The sequence below is a fragment of the Lagopus leucura genome, unplaced genomic scaffold (genome assembly GCF_019238085.1).
Source record: "Lagopus leucura isolate 7727_CA_CO unplaced genomic scaffold, USGS_WTPT01 Super-Scaffold_100002, whole genome shotgun sequence".
In the NCBI taxonomy this organism is placed as follows: domain Eukaryota; kingdom Metazoa; phylum Chordata; class Aves; order Galliformes; family Phasianidae; genus Lagopus; species Lagopus leucura.
The window spans coordinates 70,567,748-70,593,324 of record NW_024962263.1 but is presented as its reverse complement, the minus strand read 5'-3'; the positions used below and the strand labels follow the sequence as shown (position 1 = coordinate 70,593,324).

Here is a 25,577-nt window from a genome sequence, read left to right as displayed (position 1 = left end):
CTACTGAAGATTAGGAAAGAGGACAAATCCCTTCAAGCTTCAGCTCTTCTAACCTTTTGCACTGGACTGCTTTTGGTCACTTTGATCTCTAAGGGATTCATACTCCTTAAGACGCACTGAGGAAGTCTGCCAAACAATACAACACTGCATTCCTCTGCTGTGTGACAAATAGAAGGAACATAGAAAATCCAGCCCCGTACTGCAAAACCCCTGTCAGAGGCTTTTCTAATACGGGTTAGTCTTCAAATTTTTAGGCACTATTTTGAAAAGGCTGGGGCAATCTTCACTTCTAATCAAACCACTTGGCTGCTTGATTAACACAGTTACACTGAATCGGGATGATCTGGGTCTCTCCGTAAAAGCAGAATTCCTCACCAAAGCTTACTTCACATCTGTGCTCAGTTCAAGTCGTTTTCAAACAAGTCTGAGAATTCCCGATATCTACAGTGCATCAAAAACAATCAGCTTCGGAAGGCATTCCTATAACTCACTGAAAAGTAAACACCAGCGTGATGACGTCTTTGTGCTGACTTAGTTACAAGTCACCCTGCCCAAGGCAGAATATTATTTTTTTCTGAGATTTACATCAGGTTCTGATGCAAATATTTCACAAAGAAAGCGAGTCCAAATTTGTTTGGTATCTGCAATTATTTTATCAGCAAAAATCACACACCGAAGTCACTAAACCTTGATAAAAACAAATGATATCTCCTACACACACAGTGTGACTATTTCACAGAAAAACAGCAGACGTTGCAATTATAACACACCCGTAGAAAAGGCTTATGAGCAAATCAGAAAACAGTATTATCACTCAACTTGATATTTAGTGGTACGTTACCTAGAAGGCTAATGCCTAAACGAGAGAGCCCTTGTCTCAGTCCTTCTCCCAGATTCTCTGGAAGCTGCCTTCTCCATTCTTCTTGTCTGTTGTAATGTTCCTCATCCAGCGACAGCCTATCCATATTCCGAGCAAGACTTGTTGCCAGATTGGTAATTGACGTCAGTGTACCTAAATACATGGAGATATACATTTGGGTCTGGATCAAAATGCTTTAATTTAAAACACGGAGTTGTTCGCTGCCTCGCTGAAATACTGTGCTTACGAGCAGAACAGCAAAGTCAATTGAAAAGTTGCCCATGTGTAACATTCTTTACTATTTGTGAAGCATCACCACGCTGCTTCTACGGTCCACATCACGCCTTTTACATTAGCCTTCACCAGGTTTGCCCAGCCAGTGGGAAAAGCAACTCATCCGAACATCCCTCCCTAGGTCCCGCACTTCTATAAGTCTAACCTAAATAGAGTGGGGGCGATGGGAAGGCAAACAAATACGTACAGAATGAGCCCGCAAGGACGTCTCCTGAGCGAGCCTGACTCACCAGCAAGCAGCTGCAGCCATCTCTGCCGGCTGCCCAAAGCCACGCGATGGCACTGTTTAGACAGACTTTGCAAAACAAAAGCTGCTTGTGTTTTAAATCCAGCTCTGCCCTTCTGTCAAAACCCATCCGCATACTTACACAGTTATGACAACTGTATCTACTTTTTTTTTTTTTTCTTTCTTTCTTTTAAAGAAATAATAAATACGATGAGGCAACACAGTGTAGGATTTCTGATGGTTAGCAGAAGTGCAGAACACCTTCGATATTTCTGAAGTTATCACATGAAATACTGGCTGAGCCAAGCTGGGTTTCCCAGTGGGAGGTTTAAAATTCTGAAGTTTCTGAAACATTCTTACGCACCGTAGTTAAGCAGTGATCTGTTTAATACATAAGATGTTATATATGAGCTTTGCTACCCTCCCAGCATTTCGCTGCAGCCTAGCAAGCCAAATAAAGCTGCAAGCAATATTGTTTAAAATTTTAACACATTCTTTAACAGTGCATGACAACAAAGCAGCAGTAGGAGAGTCAGAGTAGAAGAATTACCTTTGGAAATGTGTTTTACAAATGATGTTGTTCCTCTGGAAACACCACTGACAAATGCTCCCGGGCCTCTGGTCAGCCCTTCGTATGGGAGCCTAAAGAAATCAGCTATGCCGTTCCCTATGCTTCTCACCAGACTAGCTGGGCTCCCAAGGATTTCCAGAGATCCAACAACCCAGCCTGTGTGGAGAAACAAGACAAATGTTATGCCTGCAGAAACTGCAGAAGCAGCAGTTGTGAAAAGGTTATTCCTTAATTCTCTTTTTCACACTAGAATTCATCGCATTATGAACTTCCTTTGAGCAAAACACGGGAAATAACTCATCCACTACGAATTCAAAAATGGCAATCTTTCATACTTCGTAAATCAAAGAAATCCTTTTGGCAAACTTGCAAATAGCTTTAGAATGACTTCCTTCCAGGAGCTTCCCGTATTTCTGCTAAAAGTGTGTTAGGGAGGTGGATGCTGGATTCTCACAGCTACAGAGGGACGGCACTGAAAGTTCAGATTGCTCGGTCAGTTCCATACGCTGTAAAGGCAGTGTCGTGATTTCACATCCTCATGTGATAGAATTGTGACAGCGAGTTTACACTGATTCAGTGTTCTGCGTTACAGGAGTGTGGAGGTCAATTGCTTGATGGAGTGTTAGGAAAGGGGATGCAGATTTTTGACAAGTGCTTAAGAAGTTATTTTAAATCCACCCCAACTTTTCTAAGCTGATCAGTTTCTTTCAAAGCATCGTGAAAGCCAGAGAAATGTCTTTTTCTCAGTACAGTTGTGTAAACAGCAATGACATCTACATGCTGATTAGGTTACTCATAGGGGAGTATTCCCTACGCATATCCCATGAGAGATATCTGCGGATCTGGTTTCCTATATAAATGCAAGGTTGCCAGCAGCTTGCTGAATGGCCAAGCATGCAGCAATCTGTGCGAGCCTTGCTGGAAAGCTGCTTGCAGGTCCTGTCTTTCTCAGGCTGGCTGGCAGCGAATTTATTAGGGAAATATTGCTACAAAATTTTTTTTTTGGTGGTCCAGAGAGAGTGATTCAAAGACGGCAATAAACATGAAACGGGAACTGCCCGCTCTTTGAGCCTCAGCATCAAGAATTTCAAGCTAGCACTGTCAGAGCCACATGAGGCACGATGGGGACAGACGGCTGATGGACAGACAGAATCGCCTCCTGCTCTCCCGCCGAGGGCCCTTGATCTGCACTGCCCTCCTCATTCCCATCCCGTCACCGCACACTCCTGCTATCCAGATGCTTTCCTTGTTTGCTAGTAACCCCTCCCAGTCACTCCTGTGGAAGGCTGAATCATGAAACTCAACAGAAGAGAAAATGTTACTCATATGAAATGAATTAATCTCATACTATCATTCTAAGCTCCCGGAAAATCTATTATTCTTGTTGAATCTGTCCCACATTTCAGCCCTGGCAGGTTGAGAGCTCCAGTACAAGCAGCATAAAAAGTGGGAATCGCTTTGGACATAAGGGAGTGGGTGGGATGTGCTATGAAAACAAAAAACAAGAACTGCTGGCAGCCGGACGAGCGGAGTGGCCCCGAGCTCTCAGGCTCGCCGGCCCAGCAGCATCCCGTCCCACTGGCAGCCCACGCCGCTGGGGACGCAGAGGAAGCCAGCGCTGCAGGCCGGGCCTGCTACTCCCTCCGTGTCATATTTTTAACAAATTATGCTTGCCACTGTGTGAAGTGATGAAAAGCTGGAGGGGCGGGGAGGCATGTACGGATGGAAAAGATGCTCTTTCTGCTTTTTCTGATCAATAATGTTGCAATAATCCCTTACAGCCAGATGCATCTCATTATTTTTAAATGCTTTTTGGCATTCCTGAAGCAGTTGCTTCATACTCCAAGGTGACACTGTTGCAGCTTGATCCCTCTGGCTGAGGCAGGCTTGACAGGACAGCAGTGCCTGACTGCTCACCTGTCACTCAAAGCAGTGATGGGATGGTGCGAAGTGATAGGAGGGAGCTGCAGGACACAGCGAGGTAATGCCTGCAACAGCTGAGCAGCACCCCCACGCCAGTTCCACACACCTGCTTGGCCAGCCAGAATTCCAGGAAAGCCATAATAAAACCAGGAGTGAAACTGCTTGATTGCAAAGCTGAGGGGCTGCCTGGTGTTGCGGGGATGGGTTGTTATACCTGGTCCCAGCCTGCGGGCTGTCAGTTTTGGGAAGCAGCGAAAGCAGTGCCCCGGGAGAGCAGTGTAGTTTGCAGTGGCCCTCCTTGGTCAGCAGTGAGAGCAAAAGTCATGGCTATCCATTGTAAGCATGCACAACACAACCCGGGGAAGAGGAGTGGAGTAAGTTGGGAACAAAAAATGATGAATTGGGACTAATTGCTCAATTCACAAGTTTTGTGTTGCTCTGCAAACATACAGTGTCATGTTAGGCTACCAATTCCCAAAGTATGCTTAGTAATTATATCCAGTAATATGGAAAAATTATGACTGCGTTAGGAAAAAGTCACTGCATTTCCTTTGTAGGCAATTATAGGGCTAGATGTGGTTGATAGAAGTAATATTTTCAAACAGATTTTTAATAACTTTTAAATATAAGCTAACTTAATTAGAATAGATGGGAGATTTCCATTGCAAGTTGCACTAAATTAAGACAAGCAATGCTTGTCAGTGGGGCAGGTGGGTTGGAACTAGATGATCTTTGAGATCCCTTCCAACCTAAGCCATTCCATGATTCTATGATTCTAATCAGCATGTTTGAGTAGAGCTCTTCAGTCCCATTCGTTGCCTACCAGACCCTGAACCTGACTGCTCCTTTGTAGCACATGGTGCGGCCTAATACATTCCCATTAAGAGACTGTGGGGCCAATCGTGCCCCACAGTGGCAATGGTCTTGCACACACATGGAGGTAAAACAGGACTGTATCTCACAGGGAGTAGAGGCACACATCTTTGTGAGAATGCTGTTTGTGCAGATGCTACAACAATTTACGCATGGGACAGTGGTAAGCAGAAGGGTGCCAAACATCCCCTCATCTTGCAGAAGATTAACATGGTTTAAATGTAGCAGAGCAAGCCCTCTTCCACAAGAATCCAATCCAAGACCTGTAATTCACCTGAGAGTGAGGAAAGGATTCAGTCTGCAGACTATATGGTGCTTTCTACTGGAATTTTTCTTTCTTTTTAATTTTGTTGACACAGTCAGCCTTATGACAAGCTTGACAAACCCTTTGCAATAAAGCAGTTGCTTTGTCTCATCGAGCAGACACTTACACACGAAAGCCACCATTCTAATCATGGTAACTCCTTTCAAAATACACATTAGTTTTAATGGTGAGAGGGATTTAATTAATAACTAAATATAAGCTTAAGTGCTTTCCTGAACAGGCATTACCCTGAAGCAAACCTTATTTCTTAGTATTTAAATCTCTTCGATTTCAGGCTGTCATGAGCCCAAAGCAAGGGGTGGCCTGTGCACTGCTGCACTCTGCAAGAGTTCTGCAGGAGGAAACACCAAGACCAGGCTCAGGAATCTGTAACTAGCACATGTGCCTCACCTGGGATGTTGCAGATGAAAAGCCAGTATAACCCCAATTTCCTGCTGCAGTCTATCACCACTGGTAGCACCACTCCCATCCACTTGTGGGCAGACATTCACACTGGGGACTACTACTGGCCACAGTTTCACTCCTAATTAGCAAGAAACTAGATCTCCCCTTTTGTACTATGGGATTTGACCGTAAAACAAATCCAAACAAGTAGCAAAAAGCAAAACCTGCAAATTTTGCAAGCAACTATGTATGGAAATACTGAATCCACACATGACGTTATGGTGTGCAACTGTACAAGCAGTTGTCATAATCAGCTGTACAAACTGGGTACAAACAAAGTGAAATACCAGATCAGCAGCTCACTATTTTTGTTTATAGATGCTTGAAATGCATGCATACATTTCTGGTAACTGTGCACAGAGATCAGGTCACAGCTATTCCTGCAAGTACAGATGTATACCTCAGATTTTCAGAAAATCAATACGCAGGGAAATAAACCCAGACTTTCAGTATGGAATATGTGACTTGTGTGTGATCATGGAGGTCATGAAGAGGTTCTTCATCTTTAAGGTACAAAATCTGCTGCACACCAGGAGAATTTACATACCAAATAACTTCATCATTTATAGATTTATATTTATAAACTAATATTTACAGGAAACAGAATGTACCTGCTAACCTCCCAGATTAATTGCTCACTATTGATCCTATCTGGGAAAAAGTTAGTAACAGCAAACTTCATAGTTCTTGGATCAAAGGACAGCAAACATCTGTGTGCCAGTTTAGCATGAAGGCTGTATGAAGAAAGACAGATTCCTAATCATAAACTGCAGCCAAAAGGAGTTTTAACAACAAAACAACATTCAGGGCTATAATTTACTCCTGAATGCAGAGCAACATGCTGAATAATTTGATTAAACGTAGTTTTGGGGAGTTTATGTGAGGAATGTGAGTTGATTCTGTCTAGCACTGTAACATAAAATGACAAAACCTAAGCCAGCTAGAATACATTTTTATGCTGTGTTCAGGGTTTAGTAAAGCCTTCAGGCGGCTGGCTAATGTTTAGCACAGCTTTACAAATCTTCACTGGTGTCTGCTCGGCCATTTTATTTCCCTTCTGTCACATGGTGGGATGTGAAATACGTCTCAAAATATTGTATCATTACCAAACAGTAATTGCATGGCTAACATTTAGATTACTCAGCCTGAGAGACAATTACAGAATCCTGGCACCTAATAAAAATATTACAGGTTATGAAAAAGTACTGACCTGCTCTGAAAAGTGCTCCAGCAGCATAATGCATGGCCAAGGCATGGACAAGCTGCCTGGCAGTGGTGAAGATGGGTCCTCGCTCAAACACGGAGAAGGAGAGAGGGGTGTGATCTGAAGCTATGTACAGTTTTAATGAAGCATGAATGCTGACAAGCAGATTAACAGGCTGTATTGTTAATTTTCTTAACTTCACTGGCTTGACTAAAGCTCTTGCATGCTCTCTCACTTGTTTGGGTAGTATCTGGGTAGTACCAGAAGTATTCACAGACTGCGAAGTGCCTCTGTTTTCTGGAAGGTATGTATCAAATAGAGTCTTAATGTAGTAAACAAAGGTGTCTTCCACATAGAGCCTAGCTGGTTTCAGTTCAAAGCTGAGGTCATTCACATGAAACATGAAATTCTCTTCTTCAGAAAAAGCAATGCAAAGCTTTATAAAGCAGTTTTCCTTATAGTTTTCCAAATCTTTGTTGGATACACTGAGGTTGTTCGCTCTTGACCACTGCATGGTCTCATTTTTCTCTCCCTGGCACAGCAAGACTGCAAAATGGAAACTGGATTTGCTGTACAACTGATTGTCCACTTGCAAGTCCTCACAATACACTTGCAGACTATAAAATGGTGGGAGGCCTTCCCCGGTGTCCTGTTGGAACTCTTGCGACAGGGGCCTCAGGTAGCTGGTTGTTGGAGCCATGTGGAGGAAAACGTTGTCTGCTGTGAGCCGCAGGAGTTCAGATGACACTTTGTGATTTGTGATATCATCAAACACAGCAAGGCTTAGCTGACTGATAAACACTTTCAAGAACAGGCTCTGCTCTTGACTTCTGGATGTGAGAGAAAAAAAAGTTTGTTACTTTATACGTATATTGAGTTTAGCTAGCATCTTGCTTAAAAAAGCCATTAGGGGAGACCTGCACTTAATAACATGGGAAACTCCTCATCAAGTCCTATTAATGGGATCTGACAGCCTTGATCACCACCATGGGTATCACCCGGATAGAAGGAGATAGAAAGATTGAAGGAGACCTCCTAAGAAGCAGAATATTACAGATCTACACCACTTTTCTCTCTTTCTTACCAATCAACAGGATAGATTGGACAGGAATTCCCTATATACAGAGTACTGCCCTATCAAATTTTCAATATAGCCACATATTAAAGTAGACAAATAAAATTTTCTAATAATTCAAGTACAGCCTCAGCTGTTTCAGGATTTTCTTGGAGCCACCACTGAAGGCTACTATTATGGATAATCCATTTCACATTATCAAAGAAGAATGCACTCCAACTAAACCACCACGACATTTTTATAGTGATGGCATTGAGGGCTTCCCCCCCCTCCAGTGTTAAGCGCTCTTTGCCAAGTTTAACTAGCAAGTGAACTATTATGTACTGCTGATGACCAATTTCTGAGGGATTAATACTTAATTATAGCTCAAATAAAAACAGTACAAGACATTCCACTCCAATTGTAGCAGCACTGCTGGAGGCCAAGCGTGGTGCATGTTAGAAATAGGTAGTGTTGTAATCATACAGAGCTGAGCACCAGGCTGTGGTCTGTTATGAAAGTGAGGGAAGCATTCTAAGAAAAAGCATTATAATCAGGTGCAGTTAATTATCGGGTGTAAAAGTATTTCTACAGCTCTTTCATATCAAGCTTCCCATCAGTTTAGCAGGGGCTCATATGATTAAGGATAACAGGATCTGGTTAAATGCATTTTAAATCTATGAACGCACTCAAAATTAATTATGATTGGAAATGCTTTTTTTTTTTTTTTTTTTTTTTTTTTTAAATGAACAACTCAGGACTTCTTTTTTGTATCAGACATGTAATGTTTACCCTAAAGCAACTTGCCTTTTGATGTTAGATTGTCTTTTTTTAACCGTGATATACAAAACATAACATGTGGTCTAAACATACGCCGCGGAGAATGTAGCAATATTAAATAAAACAAACAGTAAAGCTGAAGTCCGTAAGTCAGTTAACACTTAGAAAGCTGACTGTCTTTCTTGGGGCTATCTGGCTATGCTTCTACTATCTTTTATTTGCTTTGTGTACCTGTTGAGGTTGATCTCGATGGGTCCTGCTCTTCCCTCTGGGGCCAATGTTATAATGATTGTTCCACACTGATGGACGATGTCCACATAAACATAGCCAAAACCAGTCAAGAACACAACCTAGTGGAAGGAGTTAAAACACAGACTGAATGCTACTAAAATTCCTGTTTTTGTCACAATGTCAGTAAATCCTATTAATGAATTCTAATTGAGATCTTTTACTCAACTCATAATACTGTTTAGGAAAAAAAAGAAACAGTTTTCAATAGTTCAGAAAATAACAGCTCTGAAACTGTAAGTATTTCGAGTGTATAGCTAGACAAAATTTGCGCATCATCCTTTCATTGAATACATTTAAATAAGAATATTCTTCTACAGGAATAAGCAAGACATGCTTGCAGGGAGGAAGTTATATTAATAAAGAATAAACAGAAAATTTTAATTTGAGATTTTGGACCTATGATGAAGCCGTATTTATGAAGCTCCACAAAATCCCACCTTCTCCTCCAGAAAACAAACGCTAAGTTAACATTATCTTGCAGTGCCGTAGCTCAGAGCTGGTAATACAAGCAGATAACATGATGCAAAACACATAACAGCAATGTTTTAAGAAATAAAACCAAAAAAGTAATGTGGATTCGTGACAACTTGCTTAATAACTTGTTTTTAAGCCTGGTTTTGTGAGAACACCTTCACATGCAAAGTGCTGTCACCAAGAAATGGTAAAAGTCTACTGGAAAATGTTAAAGGTCTAAAAAGTCAGGAAAATGGGAACTTGACAGCAGGTTTGTGTCTTGTTTATGCATGTGCCAACTTTCATTCTGAACCTATTGTCCTTAGGAATGAATACTCTTTACAAGGGCAGATAACAGCAGGACAAAGGGAAATGGCTTTAAGTTGAAGGAAGGAAGATTTAGGTCGGATGTCAGGGGTAAGTTCTTTACAGAGAGAGTGATGAGGCTGCCCAGAGAGGCTGTGGATGCCCCGTCCCTGGAGGTGTTCAAGGCCAGGTTGGATGGGGCCCTGGGCAGCCTGGTCTGGTATTAAATCTGGAGGTTAGCAGCCCTGTCTGCGGCTGGAGGGTTGGAGCTTGATGATCCTTGAGGTCCCTTCCAACCCAAGGCATTCTATAATGCTATGATTCTATGATACATAATCTAGTTTAAAAAAAAGAAAAAAAAAGAAAAAAAAAAGACATTGTTTTGGAGCCTAATTATGCAGTATTTACATGCAAATTTTGTATTTTTCCAGAATATAAGGAAGTCCTTTCAAGTCTGGAAAACTTGCAGCAGTCCTTGTTAACACAAGCTTGCTTCTGATTTCTTCTAGTCCTACAATCAACACAATTATTTACAAGAATGTAATGACAGGAGCTATCATTTAAAGGAAAGCAAACTAAGGGAACAGCACAAAGATGATGGGCTAATACAAGTGAAACAAGCAGCTGCTTGTCTTGAACAGTCTTTACTGTTGTTAACAAGTCAACAAAACAAAAAGCTCTCAGAAGTTCATTAGGATCAGCACTTAAACTGATTCTAACTTTGTTATTTATTGTACAGATTATTAAGTTTCATTCATCAAATTACATCCGATTCTTCTGAGAATTACATATAAAATAATTTATTTTATATATATCAAGCTTAATCTTTTGCTTATCTGGAAGTTATTCTCCATCCTGCATTGGTGGAAAAAAGGACATTTACTGACTTACTAGTACAACCTTGCTATTCTATAAATCCTCATGGATCTTAAAGTCTGGCCATTTTAATTCTGATTTCAGATAATTCTGATAATGGATAGCAGAGATATTTACCTTAAGTTTTAGTAAATTAATTATTTTTTCTTCCTGAGGGGATCAAGATTAACAAGTATCTATCTGAGATAGAAAGAGTACAAATTGCTTGAGATCCTCTAAAGTACCAGTTATTTCAGTCTTAACTAAGTTGTATGTGAAGTCAAATCTAAGGCTATTAGCAGATTCATTATTTATATATATTTACAGTTTCCTAAGGGAAAGACTGATTGAGAAATCCTGGGAGACTCCCAACATGTATACCCTAAAACTTCAATAACAGAAGGCTACAATTTTTATTTGGAGAGTTCTTCAAGTAGACAATGATCCCCAAATGTTGTCTTAGCATCTAATTCCTCCTAGGAGCCAGATACTTATAAAGAACCCTGGTCTGGCATAACATTAATGACTGAAATTTGAAACCTTGCATTGCTTGAGTGGCTTGCTGAATGAAACCGAACTACTTGCTATATAACATAACACTCAATAATCAAGAGCATTTTGCGATTGGTCCCCGGGGAAAACATCTGAAACTAGTATTTCTTTCAAAGAGCCAAGCAGTTTATGTTGATTCCATGTAAACTAATGACTTCAAAGATGGAAAAAATTCCCATCAAAAAGAATTACTTCAGTCAAGGAAGTTTTCGTTTACCTCAAAACAGGAGAAAAATAACAGAAGGAAAGAATTTTTTTGGTTTTTGTTTTATAAAGACATGGTTAGCTTCTGTGAAGACACCAAGGGAGAACAACAGCGATGACTCCTACACGATGTAATGAAGTTACCAAATGGAAGAATTTTCCTGGACCTTCTGGGATTCTTTGCTTCCAGGGGCCAGAAATTTTCAGGACTTATTTTTCCAGAGAATGCCGTGGACTTGCCAGGTTGATCAAAAATAAGTGAAAAAGTTCAGCACTACCAAGTTGGAATTTTTGATCTAACTATTTTTAAAATCAGTCACTGCCAAGTACGTATCTGTATTCTAAAAATTCCACAGGAAGAGGCTTAGGAAGGAGAGGTCTCGAGAGTTTAAAAAAAAAAAAAAGCAAACAACAAAGCCAATAAAGGATACACCAATTTTAGAGGAACGCTGTACGATGTAGGTCAAAAAGACAGAGATTTATGCTGTGAATTAGGAAATACTTTGTAGTGATTTACTTGTGTTCCTTGATTGTTGATGTCCACAAAATCACTCCATTCATTTACTAAATCATCAGATGACATCACTTTCAGAAGAATGCTGGGTAACAAATCTCTTGTTTTGCAGTCTGGGTAGCTGGAGACTTGATGGTAAAGTTCATGATGAATTGAACATTCAGCTGGAATCTTTCTACAGTAAACTTCAAACTTTGGTGTATCTGAAATATTTATATATAAAATATATAAGATTAGGGCTTTCTAAAATCCACATTAAATGAAAACAAACCTATATACGCACAAACTAAGAAGTTTCTAAAATACTCTGCCTGAAATATTACTAAGAAATAAAAACATCACTTTCCTATTTGTTGGAGTTGTCTGTGTGTTTTTTTTTTCTCTTTTCTTTCTCTTAAGATTTATATAAGTGGTTTTCCACTGATTGTTACATTCACATATTGTAGCTAGTGGGTTTTTTTTGTAGTTGCATTTGCCAATCTGAGGAAATTTAAGCATTCCATGGGACTGAACTGATGTCAACAAAATTTCACTGTCTCCTAGCTTCCTACACCCAGTTCACTTCGGTAGCTGGAACCACAGAGGCCCAAAAGCCTGCAGCCTCATTACTTACTGGTTAATTTCATTAGCTTCCAGGTTTCAGTGTGCTCCAGAATCACGAGATTTGAGATTCATTTTCATGCAAGCATAAAGTTCTTGTTTTAACCAAAACACATACTGAATTCATCTTCGCACTGGAGATAAAGTGAAATCATTTATACTACAAAAGTACACTTTTTAATTCCTGCAAACAACATACCTTTGAAGTTTTCTTTTAGAAGCAATGAAATTGAGCACCTGTTGTGGATAATTATACGGGGACTTGGATCTTCTGTAAGTGTTAGGTATGTCACGCCAAGATGCTCTTGGTAAGTCAGTGTTATAGCTCTAAAACAGAAGAAAACACATTTTAATGTGTAAGCTTTGGATAAAACTTGTATGTGTTATTATTCTGGACATACAAATACATTCAAAACTACCATCTAGAATCTTCTCTATGATCAAGTTATGCCTCCACCAATACTTACATATATAGGCTATTACCTGTCTTCACAAAGCATTACACTGAAACAGAAGAGCACGTGGAAATACCATGAAACACAGCATCAGAGGAAAAAATCACCTCATGGAGACTACTTGTGAGTGAAACTGTACATGTGTGTTTGCAAGATGAGAGCCCTAGCCAGCACACATTTATATAAAATTAAAAACATGAGATTGTAAGCCCAAATTTTTAACATAAATCTTAAAAATTTTCCAGAGGAATTTGCATGCATACTTCTCTGACACACATGAAAGATATTTTAAACAATTGCATAAATCTGTGACTGTTAGCTCCCCTGGAATGATCGACAGTGCTATTGGCACTTCAAACGTTGATGTTATGGATCATCACTACATCAATTTTCAAAATGACAAATCAGTTACCTTGTTCTACTCTTAGCTACTTATACATAATATATTATATTATATATATACATATATTAGCTACTTATACATAAAATATCTTTAAGCAAATTCTTTTTTGCATGCGTCATTTCAACTATTTCTAAAAAAACCAACTTCACCTTGTAGAGATTTTCAAAATTCAAATACCCTCAAAATTTGCTCCAGATCCTCTATGGCTGTCTCAGAATTATAAGGAATTCTTTCTGTGTTCTCCACATTTTGGTGACTTTTTTTTTTTAAGCTGAAGTCTGTGTGGGAACTTCAGTACTCATAATGATACCGAGTACTTTAGGCAAGAGAAAGATCATACAGCTAATAATTTATACTGATACAATCTTCTCTTTCAGCAGATTATTTCTTGTTTATATCAGCAAGAGAATGAATAGGTTTATATATCAGGACTGAGAATTAAATCTGGGCTTCTGACAAGCCATTGGACTTTTATTTTTAGTTAACTGGATGCATTTGTTTGGAAGCAGAATGCACATTCGAATATTTCAAGCTTTCAAAACTTGGAAGTATTTTCTTGCTTATAGTCTTAAAATAGTTTCTCACTTGCATCACTTATCCTGTTTTTCTCTTACTGAAATATATTTTTACCTCCCATACATTTTTGTATGGTATTACTTTACATTGTCCTTCAAAACTTGTCACAAAAAAATTAAAAGACCGTAACCACAAATGAAAGCTTTTCATTCTCTTCTTGTGTATGCATGTATAAATAGAAGCCCATACCTTATAAAAATCGTACAACTTGTACAAGATCATAACATTAAACCATTTACAATAAAACCATCAAAACCATCAAAAGATAACAATTTTTAAATTAAAGTAAGGCTTCCCTTTACATATGGGGGGCATGTGTTACTCTGACTTCCGCATTAATCTCTTGCGATTTGTTACTAGCTGAGGCTTTACAGCAACAAGGAACATTCATCACTCATGACCGTTCAGCATTTAGTACCTGGTATAAAATCCGCTTTCCCTACTGGCCCCAATAGGCACTGCCACACTCTGTCTGGGAAACTCCTGTTTAATCACAGCTGGTAGGCTCCACAACTCAGAGCTGCCACCTGGACTGAAACTCAGCAGCACGCGCTTTTGAGTTGGAGGTGTCCCTGAAGTTACGGGGCCACTATCCGCCAGCAGGTCCCAGCACGGCACGGAAGTCAAAGTTTCAGTGCTTTTTGTCCTGGCTGGCCCAACACTGAACACGGTGCTGTCTGCTGAGTGAAACTCCTGGAGAGAAAACAGAGGGACAAGCTGGCTCATAAGAGGATTTTATTCATGCTGATCTTGCATAGAATGGTTTTAAGTAGCCACTGGGTCACAGCTAACAGTTATATTGAGTCTCATGCTTTCAGAGCTACTTGGCCAAATTCTGTCTTCGGTTATAAGCAGTTTAACTGAGCACAGTTATCTATAGTCCATTCTCAGCTGCACAAAAGAACTCAGCCAAAAGCAACAGTTACATCGCTGTAAAACAAGTGTGAGAAGAAAATCCATTGATAGACTTAAAACTAGTGGTGTAGTCCAGCCTTAGCATTCTTCCAGTTCCCCTTAAATTACCTGTAAGACTGTCACCCAATGCACAATGCATAAACATAGACACTAATGTAAAGAAAAATAAGGCAGAAATAAAACAACACATAAATAGGGTACTTTAAAAATATGTTGATCTGCCAACTCCTTTCCTGTTTGACTCTGAGAATTCTTTCCATATATTCTGTTATGAATATAATCTTCAGTAAATTTATATAAATTGTTGACCGTGCATATGTTTTGGTTCCTGTGAGCTAGTTCTTAAATCTACTGAGCAATTATTAGAAAGCTGATATTCACAATTTGATGCAGTTTGCTGAAATACATAAACCTTGGGCACGTCCCGAGGTCTGCAGCCCCGTTGGAATATTCCCAAAACTTTTCAGCCTGCCAGGCCAATGTACCTCTTTTACATGCAAATTCAGTAAAAATTCATAGAGCAGTTTCAACAGCTACTACGGATTACGCTGCTTATTTCGCAGAAATGGCCATTAGTGTCTGAACAGATGGAGGACAGGCAGAACTAATTGTGTAATGTGCAAGAATCTCCTGCTTTGCACAAAGTTTGATCACAGTTAATTACTGCGGTTATATTTGCCCAGGATTCTCTATTTTAAACTGAAGTGATATACCATAATCTATAATTATTACATCTAATGACTTCTGTTCAAGTTATTCTGTACGCAGTTACGACTATACAAACCTAAAGACGCCTGTAAAATAGGTGACAAACAAAAATGGCACTTTACCTCTTCTCCTGAGTACGGTTTGGACATACAAAGCTGTGGTCTGTAATAGATTTGATATGATGTATCATTGATTACTGTTGTCTTATCTTCAATTTGTAGAATTTGTATACCTTGTCGAACCATAGAAGAAATGCAGAACTGGCACAACTGTAAGATAATGATGATGATGATGTTGATGAAGTCATAAATAAGAGCAGGAAACACTGAAATATAGTGTCTGAACTGCCATTTTCTTAACTATGGAAATCCTTTCTACATTCACGCACTTTGTAAATGGAGCCATATCACATGCTTCTAAGTTGCATGTTCAAACAAGAATGATAATTAATTATTTCCAGATAGTCTTGTATCACCTTGATGAGCTGGGCAGATTATTTCTTACTAACGCTTTAAGTTATACTTCTTACATTATTTACATTCTCATTATGTTCTACATGTATTAACATAATTGGGGACAAGCTTTAGTGCTGCATACATTTGATGATTTTTTAAATTAAATGATAAAGCTATAAATCATTATAATTTTCTCCTAACCTTTTGATGACCTGGAAAAGCACCAAGTTTTATTTCAGCTTCAACAAAACCTTCTTCATCCAATGTTACCACTTCCCCATTCTCAGCATCCTTCCATTTTGGGGAGGTCACATCATGAACCAGTTTGATTGCCACTGATTTGTGCACGGTATTAGTGTTTGCCCAGTAGATTCCAACCTGGAAAGCTTCCTGTAAGTAAAAAAAGACCAGCTATCACTGGTTGGTAATTCCATGCATTTCTTCTACACTTAAACATTGTTTTCAGTATACAGTTCACTGTCATTCCCTGCCTTTTTCCAATTCTTTCTAAGCAGCAGAAGGATAATGAAACCACAATGTGGATATGAAACTGACCCACCCAGTGAAATTGAGACTGTAGGGTCCACTGAGATGTGTTAATCAGCAGACCCTTTGTTTCTTAACAGACATTCATGGGGAAAAAAAGAATGGCAAAATAAGCAGGAAGTATCAAATTGTCCTGCTGGAACTGACAAATTGGTCTGTTGAATTATCTTAATTCTTTCAAAAATAAACAATATTAGGACTGTGGTAAAAAAGCAAATGCATGATGAAGCTAAGGTATATGAGAAGATCCATTAGATAAATCCCTAAATTCAAGAAGGAAGATGTTCTGAAGAACTGTCCTCATTTGTCTTTCACCCTGTCTTGTTACCAAACCTCTCCTGGTACTACATGAGCTATGAAACACCTCAGCCTAAACCACTCAACGATGAAATATCCCTTAGAGGCTGTCAGCTGTGCTACTGTGGTCAACACATCCCCTAAGAGATAAGCTAATAATGCAGGATGCAGTTAGACCTGCAGAGCAGTGCCCAAAGTCTTTACTTGAGCTTTGGAGTAATTTACTTGGGCTGCTACATGGAGAACTACTATGTCTTCTGACTCAAATGGCAGTTACCTCGAAGTTGGGGGGAATCATTACTTTCCCAGTAGGCACTTGAAGCACTATCTTCTCTCCTTCAAAGAGCCAGAGGTCCCACTTGGACTGATTGATAAGCAAAGCCCAGGGCAGGAGTTCTATCAGCAGAGTTTTAACACATGGTTTCCACACTGACAGCTTTACTCGCATTGGACTGTCCCACTGGGAGAGCTGCTCACTGCTGTTTGGAAGCAAATAAACAAAATGATAAAGAGAAAGGAACAAATAATGGCTTTAAAATATGCAATCATTTTCATTTCATTTTCAAGATCTTGTCTTTTTGAAATAAAGAAACAGTCTCCTCTTACCTAATCACTCTGGAACATACAGTTATGCTGTCAGAGTGAGCCTCTTGTAGGCTATAAAGACCTATTAATAACAGCATAAGCTCAAACTAAATTTTGTCAATTAAACGAATGCCCTAGAATTGCTGTTATTTTTTATAGCTAAAGCTGTGACTTCTGACGGCATAAAATCAAATTTATCTACTTATTTATTTTCCTTTCATCTCTTTTTTCTGCTGTTTCTGAGCTGGAACACAGATCCTGAATAAACAACCTCTATAGCTGCAGCAAAAAAAAAGTTGCATTCACACACACACACAAAAAAAGTTTCATTTATTTAGTCCTTGAACGGATGCAGTCTTTTCAATGTAATCAAGGGCAGCCCCCAGGCTAACTGAAAGTTCTTCCTGCCTGCAACCACTTCTGCAGCTTAAAAATAGGAATCTTGTAATTACTGAAAACATACTCAACATTGATCACATGCAGTCTTCTTGAAGTTGATTTCACAAGGCTGACTAAGCAAACAAGCACCATGCAAAGCTATTGATAACAAAGAAAATGTTATATGTAAATATATTTCTGGGGCTTTCTTTAGGTTGGGGTGCTACAGAAGGCTGGAAGCACAAAACTTTTCAAAACTGATAAAATCTATAGTTAGTTCAGAAAATTCTGTTGCCTAAAAATGCATTAGGAGTAATTTAATGAAGGATAAAGCACAGTAAGTTTGAACTTTTAAGAAACTTAGGCTACAGAGTGAAAAAACAAAGTGTACAAGCTTTCAATAACTGCAGTACGCAGCTAGACCACATAATACACATCAAATTTTGATCACTGAGATTATTTTTAATTAATGAGGAATCCAGGACAAGCTATGATATTTTCACAGCTGACCTAACTCTGAAAGGACACAGGTTGATCTATTAATGTGAGTAGAAAGTTCCTTAAGGGTCTTGGTAATCCTTATTTTGATTAAGTAGTTGAGCTCTACAGAGTTTATGCTTGGTCAAGACTCAAAACACTTACTGAGTTCCACTGTTAGGTTTAGTTGTTTTAAATTTCTTTAGCAAAGTTTTATGGTAAAAACAGATGAAAAGAATAACCTATTTAGATAAAGATCAAAGATCTTCCAGCCTAGTATTCTGACTCTTGTACTGGTTAGTAACAGACGTATACAAAACCCTGAGAAGACAGCTGGCAGATACCAATGCACTGCTAGTACATTTTCCCAGCCTCCAACAATCTGTGAATAAGGGAGATATTTAGCAGTAAGTGATACCTTTGTATTTAATGATATGGATGGTAAAGTTTTAGTTAGCTTCCTAGACGCTTTATTTCAATTAACCATTTTATCTTGTAAAAGATCTCTTTATTTGAAAAGTCAATGCAATGACCATGAAGTACGTTTAGCAAAAAACTACCTGTCTGAATCCTTCTTGTTATATGGCCAAGCAGGCTGACGAGGATTAGCAGTGCCATAAAACTCGGACAGGATCTGGTTGACATTGCCACCTGGATGGGATTTAGTTGCTATCTGTTTAATAAGCGTACTTGAGATAGGGACTGCACACTCTGAAGGATCATCTTCCTCCCTGTCATTGAAAACAGATTTGGTCATTCACAGAACAAGATCAAGTATTAACAGCATTAACATTTTCTTTCATGAAGCTTTCCAAGTGGATTCTGCAGGAGGAATACTCTCAAAGTAATTGTGGATGAATTAAGCAACAATGTTCAACAAGTTGCTGAGCATACACAGATATGCATGAATTTGTTATTACACTTTAATAACATTTCTGTCTAAGACCCCAGGAATTGAAGAGCACTCTCAACAAATAGTCCAAGAGAATTTAGGATTTTTTTATTTCCCCAAAACACAAAAATGTGGATAGTTTAAGCAAACAAATGCCAGCACATTCAGTACAGTGATATTAAATGTATTATTTCTTATTATATTACTCCAGGTCACACACACTTGTTCTCTTGTATCTCCTTTGCATACTCTGTACTCTTTAAAATACTGCACTAGAAGTTAAAGAGTAAATGGTTTCTTCGTTTCAATACAAATGAATCATTTTCAAGGAAAGTGCATATTTTACCTGGCTTGAAATGTCAGGTGATGTGTAAGATCAGGTTCTATATTTTGCAGTGCTTTCTCCTGTCCTTTCCCTGGAACCACTTGTATTTCATTCAATCCTAGACTCCTTTTCTCTAAATGTATGATAATTGGGTCTGGAAGATGGCTCCTTACAATGAAAAGAGGGCTGAAAACAATCTACAAAAAGGGAAAAAAAAAAACCAACACTTTTATTCTTACCTTATTTCAGAATTACATCTATTGAAACAAGCTATTAATAAGTCTTTTCAGTGGGTCATTCTGCCCTTAATTAATCATATGACGTATAAGTTGTCAACACTGAGATTAAAGAGGCATTACTTACTATTCGCTGCTGCACTTGAGAGCTGGGCTCTAAAGTCAGAATTGTGCACCACACATATGTAATCAAACTCTTTGAGGATGGTACCTGCATGCAGATATATCAGCAGTATTTCATTAAAATTATTCTAAGCTGATCATTGTGAACATTTCATTAAAAGTTAAGTTTAAAGTTCTTAGTTCTCACAGACATTTTTAAAGTTTAATTAAGCATTTAATGCCAGACATACCTGAATGACGGTGCTGTGTTCTGTATGTTTAGAACTCAGACATACATCCTGGGACCAGTCTTCATCTCCTGTGGCCTTCACACTGAGTTCAGTGAGCTCGTCATCTTCTAGGACATAGGAAGGCAGCTTCTGCTTGGCTGCAAGGCAGTTGATGTGCTCTTTAACAACCGCCTGTCCATCCTGACTAATGTAATGCTGAACCACCTTCAGTTCGATACTTTCTGAAAGGTAACTACAGACTGTCTGTCTTCCACAGATTAGGATCTAAAACACACAAAAATATTCAGCCCGTATATAAACAATTGGAAATAAGAAAGGTCAAGATTGAATTACAGATGGAAAACGTGTACAAAAACAATCTCTATTTTAGCGTTTTCATTCTGTTACATTTTCCCAAGCACTATTGAAGACAGTGAATGGTAAATGTTATTTTTATTGGCCAAATATATGTGCAATTTCATAGAAATCAGGCATTAAGAATCTCAACTCAGCAGTACTGACCATGGCTGACATAATTCTGGCTTTGATTTTAAGGGCAGTGTGATGGTCTCTGAACTACATGCCTTCTAAATAGAACAGTGATATATATACTTCAGACATAAGGTTTCCACTGACACAGGACAGTGGGACATGCAGAGATCCAGATCATTAATGGTTGCTGTCTCAACGCTTATAATTGTTTCTGTCTATAACACATGAATTATTTCTCACAGAACATACACCTGTCTTTTTCTAAGCTGCACAAAGGAAAAGCAGTCCATGTGTACCTCTATTACAACCATCATTTGCTTTTCACTGACAAGGCCTTGCACCACAACTACAAACAAGCAAACTCTCAGCACGGCTCTTGACTGATCAGCTGTATTTCTGTTGTGCAACATGAGGCATTCTGCCATATGCATGTTGTGCCCATCCCATGCTCTCTCTCCTGTCTCAATGCAGACAGAATGACTGCAGCCCTATTACAAATCTCTATATAAAGATATGATGTGAAAAGTTACTGTGCAGCAACTCATTTTCAAATTTAGTTCTTACTTCATTCTCTTTTAATAAAACGAAGGCCTGAATTACATTCTAGAATAAAAGAACAAGTTTCTTAACAAAGTGAACTACTTCAACTCAAGACCTTAACAAATCCAAGAAATCGTGGAAGTTACCAATGTCAGAATTTTCAAAAGGAAGTTTACTGAAACGTGAAATATGTGGTGCTAAGAGTTTTTATATGCCAACGTCCATACGACAATGAGTTCTTACAGAAGAGTTGTAAAAATTCCTTAAGTGTACCCAGAATACTGTTATACTTGCTTTTTTGCAGGTCTCCTTAGGAAGGGAATAATAAGGTTTATTCATGAATAAACAATGGTTTAAGTTACTCAGATTATTTTTTTCCAAACAGGATCAAGTACTCACTTGTTTTTGTACTCCACTGAGCTGCTGAACCTTGATAATAAGTGAAGCCGTGCGGCCCTTGTACTGAATGGTACGGATAAAGGTCCCTGCATTGTCCACACTGAATGGCTCAGACCACCGCCAGTTTCCCCAGCCTTCAATACAGATGTGCAACAGCTGGAAAGAAAACAATTGCTACTTCAACACTAGCCAGCCTTGCAGTAAGATAGGAATTCCCATGACAGGGAAATATCCTTGTTTTTAAAACTCAGCCATACTAAGCACACCAGTTCACTGAATCGTTTGCACATTCTAGGACTTTAGATAGGAACAGAAGAATGGACAACACAGTAAGATGGTTCTGCATCATGCGTTTCTGTAAATTACCTGCTTTACCTCTGTGTTTGCGGATGGAAAACATCAAGCACACAACAGTTCAACATATATTAGGTAGACTACAGAGGATAAAACAGGAAATAAGAGATTTTCTTTACTGTATTTGAAATTATCCTAGAAATCCTATCTCCACATTAGCAGCAAGGCAATTTGGAGCGCAGGTTCATTTTTTTTGGCCTTTTGGGCAAGAGAGAATATTGCAAGCACCGTTCACCTCAGTAGAAGAATACAAATCTTTTTGTATGTACACATGTAGAGCTCAGACCTACATATGTGTTAAACATATAAGAATGTAGCATATCACTGAGAGATGGGAAACATTTCATTTCTTATACAAATGTGGTGGCAAGTTCAAGCTTGACTGCATGAGAAGAAATTTTACTGCGTAATTATACTCCCTGTGTGATTTATTCCGGAAAAGGAGTGGCTTTTTTCCAGTTTAACTAAATCACTTCCAGAGCAATATAGTCTTTCATCATTTGAAGAGCCTTTCATCCACTTACCCACCATACGCACTTACCTCTATCCCATGGAGATTCTTTAAGCCAGAGTAGTGAAAATTGGTACTGTTCCATGTAGGTCAATGAAGTTACATAAATTTACGCCAGCTGAAGATCTGGCTATTTAGCTCTGCATAGATCTTTTGTGGCTGTGCAAACTTAAGAATGTGAGCTATATATAAGCGATCAAAGCAATAGGAATTCTGGGTAAAATTTAGTCTTTGCAGAGGGCCAGCATAGAGTCTAAGCATCACTTAAGTCCTTGGAAACGGTTACATAAAGGCCTTGTGGGAGTTCTTCCTTGAGGGTTGAATTTCAGACTGATTTTGGCCATCTGTCATTAATTAATTTAAGTAATTGGGAACAGGATCCGGCCCAGGTTTGATTATTTACACTAGCAAAAAATGAGACTTGTAAATATTATGTTCTCCCATGATTTGTTTCCAAAGACAGATAGCACTGTCCGTAGATCTGGCCAGTCGGACTTTGTAAATGTCTGGATGTTGTTCTTTTCATTGTTTTAAGAAACAACCACAGCAACAACTTTCAAAGATATTACAACTCAGTAGCCTGTTTGCAATTTGCGGTATCCCCTGCACAAGTTACATACAGAACAAAAACATCCATTCAGTGGGTGGCTTTTGAATTTGTTAGAGTGATGACTGTTGCATTTAGATTCAAATTAGCTTTATGCTGGAAGCACAAAAGCTTGTGTGTGCCAGTGTGTGCATGGGCACGTGCTTGGGTATGCTCCTGCGTGGGCACTTCCTTATATTCAAGAAGACCTTGAGGGAATTGTGCACTAGGACACTCCAAGTCGTAAACAAGCACATTGCTTTGATACTTAAGTATTAGTTACAGAAAAGGAAAAACAAAAACAAAGAAGTCCAACTGCAATGGTTGGAATCAGTTCAGTTTCTTACAGAGGCAGCTGGGAATAAATCTCATCACATCTGAACACTAAGAGAAACAAGGGAACTGTTTGCTTTGGAGAGACTGGTAGCGGGAAATGACAGCCAAGTAATGAGAAGAGGTACTAAGAAGGCATGCAAAATATAGCGTGCTCCAAAGATAGATGTCACACGAATGCCATAATTGATGCTTAGTAATTGCATGTAGCTCTAACATTAGGACGTCTCCCACCCTGCATAAACAGCTTTGCTCATGAGCTGAACGTTCCCAAGAAACACCCTGTCAGCTTTCACTGAGTGCTCATTAGCTCACAGATGATGCCCTTTACTCATTTTCTTCGTAGCACAACGTTTAGTGTGCATTTAACGTCATGGTTCAGAAGGAAAAATAAAAAAGAGGTATTACTTTATGTTGAGAATTCCATATTTTCTAAACATTGTGTACTAGTAAGTACTACACACAACAGGGAACAACCTCCGTAAGCTATTTAATGACATAATAATATAAGAATTGCGTAAGTTTCCTATCGAGCAAAGAAACTGCATTCCAGGAAAACACAAAGGAGATCTTCTGGTGCACCAGTTACTCAAATGAGAGATTTCTGGAAAGCACGGCTAGAAGTGATTAGCAAATGACACTAAGTGATAGAGAGATATATGGCAGGAAGCAAAAATCGAAGTAATTTTAGAAAATTAAGTAATCAAGTGCGAACATTATGTTAGCAGACGTCATATTAGATGGTATTAGATGGAGTTCTAATGTTATAAACCTGACCTAATATACAGATTGAAGGCAATTGCCATATAATCCCTTTCATTTATCAAGCTTTAAATGCTAAGTATTTCTGAGAAACTGTGCTTATAAAGAAGTTTAACAACTAAAACTAAGTATGGTATATACATTAGGAGAAAAGAGAACTCATTGCAAAAAGGTACAGAAAATATTCAGCAAACTTCAACAACATTCTAACAAACATAATCCAGTGACAAATAGCAATCTGAAGTTTAGAGAGAATTTAAAGCAGACTATTGTTTTTACTCATATTCATTTGCACCCCCATTTGCTGTTGGGAAACATACCTGCAGAGCTTTTTGTTTTGACTAGACTTTGCTGTTTTGGAAGATTTCTTTTAAAATCTGAGCCATTATGGATCTCTGTCTTGAAACGGAAAGAAATCGCCTTCAGGGAGGTAGGCTAAGATGAAGCTGTTCCTACTGGAATGGTTTGAAAAGCTGCATTTTTTATCATAGTTCCTCAAAGAATGTTTCTATGTACCTCTCAAAATTTGCTTAGGTTTTCAACTAGATGTGTGGGTGAAGGATACGATCTGAGTAAATAAAGCTAAGTGTCATATGACAGGGCATGGAGACTAAAATGGGGGTTAAAAATGAGACGAAGAATGGACCCTGTCCAGAAAAGGCAGCATTTTCCAGCTGTATAGGTAATCCAAATCTCAAAATGCCCTCAAAATGCTTAGGTACAAATTTATTTCTATTTTGCTTGTAATTTGGGTTCGCTTCAGTTAAATGGTATTTTCTTTCCAGGTGAAACTAGTAAATGACTTCTGGAGAGAAAAAGAGACATTGATGTAAACTCTGAGGCTTGAAGGAATCAGGTGAGGACCTGGTTAGTGGCATGGAAGCAAGCAGTCATTTTAAGAGAAGTGAGACAGTAAAATGGGATGATGCAGGAGCAAGGAGGAAAACGAAAACGGAGACCTAGAAATGGGAGCTGAATGGTAAGATTTGAAGCTAAAGTGATTTTTAATTGAAAAATTAAGACTGAAGGATGACTGGCATTTTTTACTTAATTTTAGGACACTCAGCACAATGTGGCACTTGACAAGAATTAGCAATAGTACTAACAAATAATATTTGGGAAAACAGCAAATGCAATGTTCATTCTGCATATTGTCAACTGCAGCAGTCACTAAATTTCATTTTGGCTTGATTTTCTCATGGAACATGGAAGATCTGACCTTCTCCACACCACCAGGCCTTGAAAGACAAAAGGACAAAACAGGAGATGGAAGAAAGCAATTTCCATCACCCCTGTCCGGGCCAGCAGATACAAGGTCACACTCAGCAGATAAACTCTGACCCTCAGGGTTTCCCAAAGAGACTGTGAATCTCAGCAACCTGCAAAGAAGTTCTGAACCCCACAGAAACCAACTGGCTCTAACCACTATGGAATTGTCTTTTGGTTAAGGAACAGTAACCAAATTATGAGGATTCATGGGTCTCATGGACAACATTAATCTCTATCTGCCCCAGATATCATGTAGAAAGTAGGTTATACATAATATAGTCTAACCACTGATTTCAAATGCAAAATCCCAAAGGAAAGTGACAACACATTTCTCACTCCTGAAATAGTGTAAAATAACATAAAACTTCTTTCTTTCTTTTCTTTTTTTTTTCTTTTTTTTTTCTTTTTTTTTTTTTTTTTTTT

The 25,577-nt window shown here is 38.7% G+C and overlaps 1 protein-coding gene across 3 annotated transcripts in view; it reads right to left on the bottom strand.

Annotated features, from left to right (window-relative positions):
- VPS13B (vacuolar protein sorting 13 homolog B) overlaps positions 1 to 25,577 on the bottom strand; it is a 415,483-nt gene that overhangs the window by 16,758 nt on the left and 373,148 nt on the right. For all 3 annotated transcript variants that reach the window (XM_042868778.1, XM_042868780.1, XM_042868779.1), the window contains exons 44-58: positions 21,340 to 21,495; positions 19,930 to 20,193; positions 19,704 to 19,787; positions 19,362 to 19,537; positions 18,684 to 18,854; positions 16,961 to 17,162; positions 16,042 to 16,230; positions 15,508 to 15,654; positions 14,181 to 14,455; positions 12,528 to 12,655; positions 11,732 to 11,931; positions 8,785 to 8,903; positions 6,726 to 7,549; positions 1,930 to 2,106; positions 842 to 1,012 (exon numbers count right to left, since the gene is read on the bottom strand). In XM_042868778.1, coding sequence (XP_042724712.1) covers positions 842 to 1,012; positions 1,930 to 2,106; positions 6,726 to 7,549; positions 8,785 to 8,903; positions 11,732 to 11,931; positions 12,528 to 12,655; positions 14,181 to 14,455; positions 15,508 to 15,654; positions 16,042 to 16,230; positions 16,961 to 17,162; positions 18,684 to 18,854; positions 19,362 to 19,537; positions 19,704 to 19,787; positions 19,930 to 20,193; positions 21,340 to 21,495 — 3,283 coding nt within the window. The remainder of the gene's footprint in view (positions 1 to 841; positions 1,013 to 1,929; positions 2,107 to 6,725; positions 7,550 to 8,784; positions 8,904 to 11,731; positions 11,932 to 12,527; positions 12,656 to 14,180; positions 14,456 to 15,507; positions 15,655 to 16,041; positions 16,231 to 16,960; positions 17,163 to 18,683; positions 18,855 to 19,361; positions 19,538 to 19,703; positions 19,788 to 19,929; positions 20,194 to 21,339; positions 21,496 to 25,577) is intronic.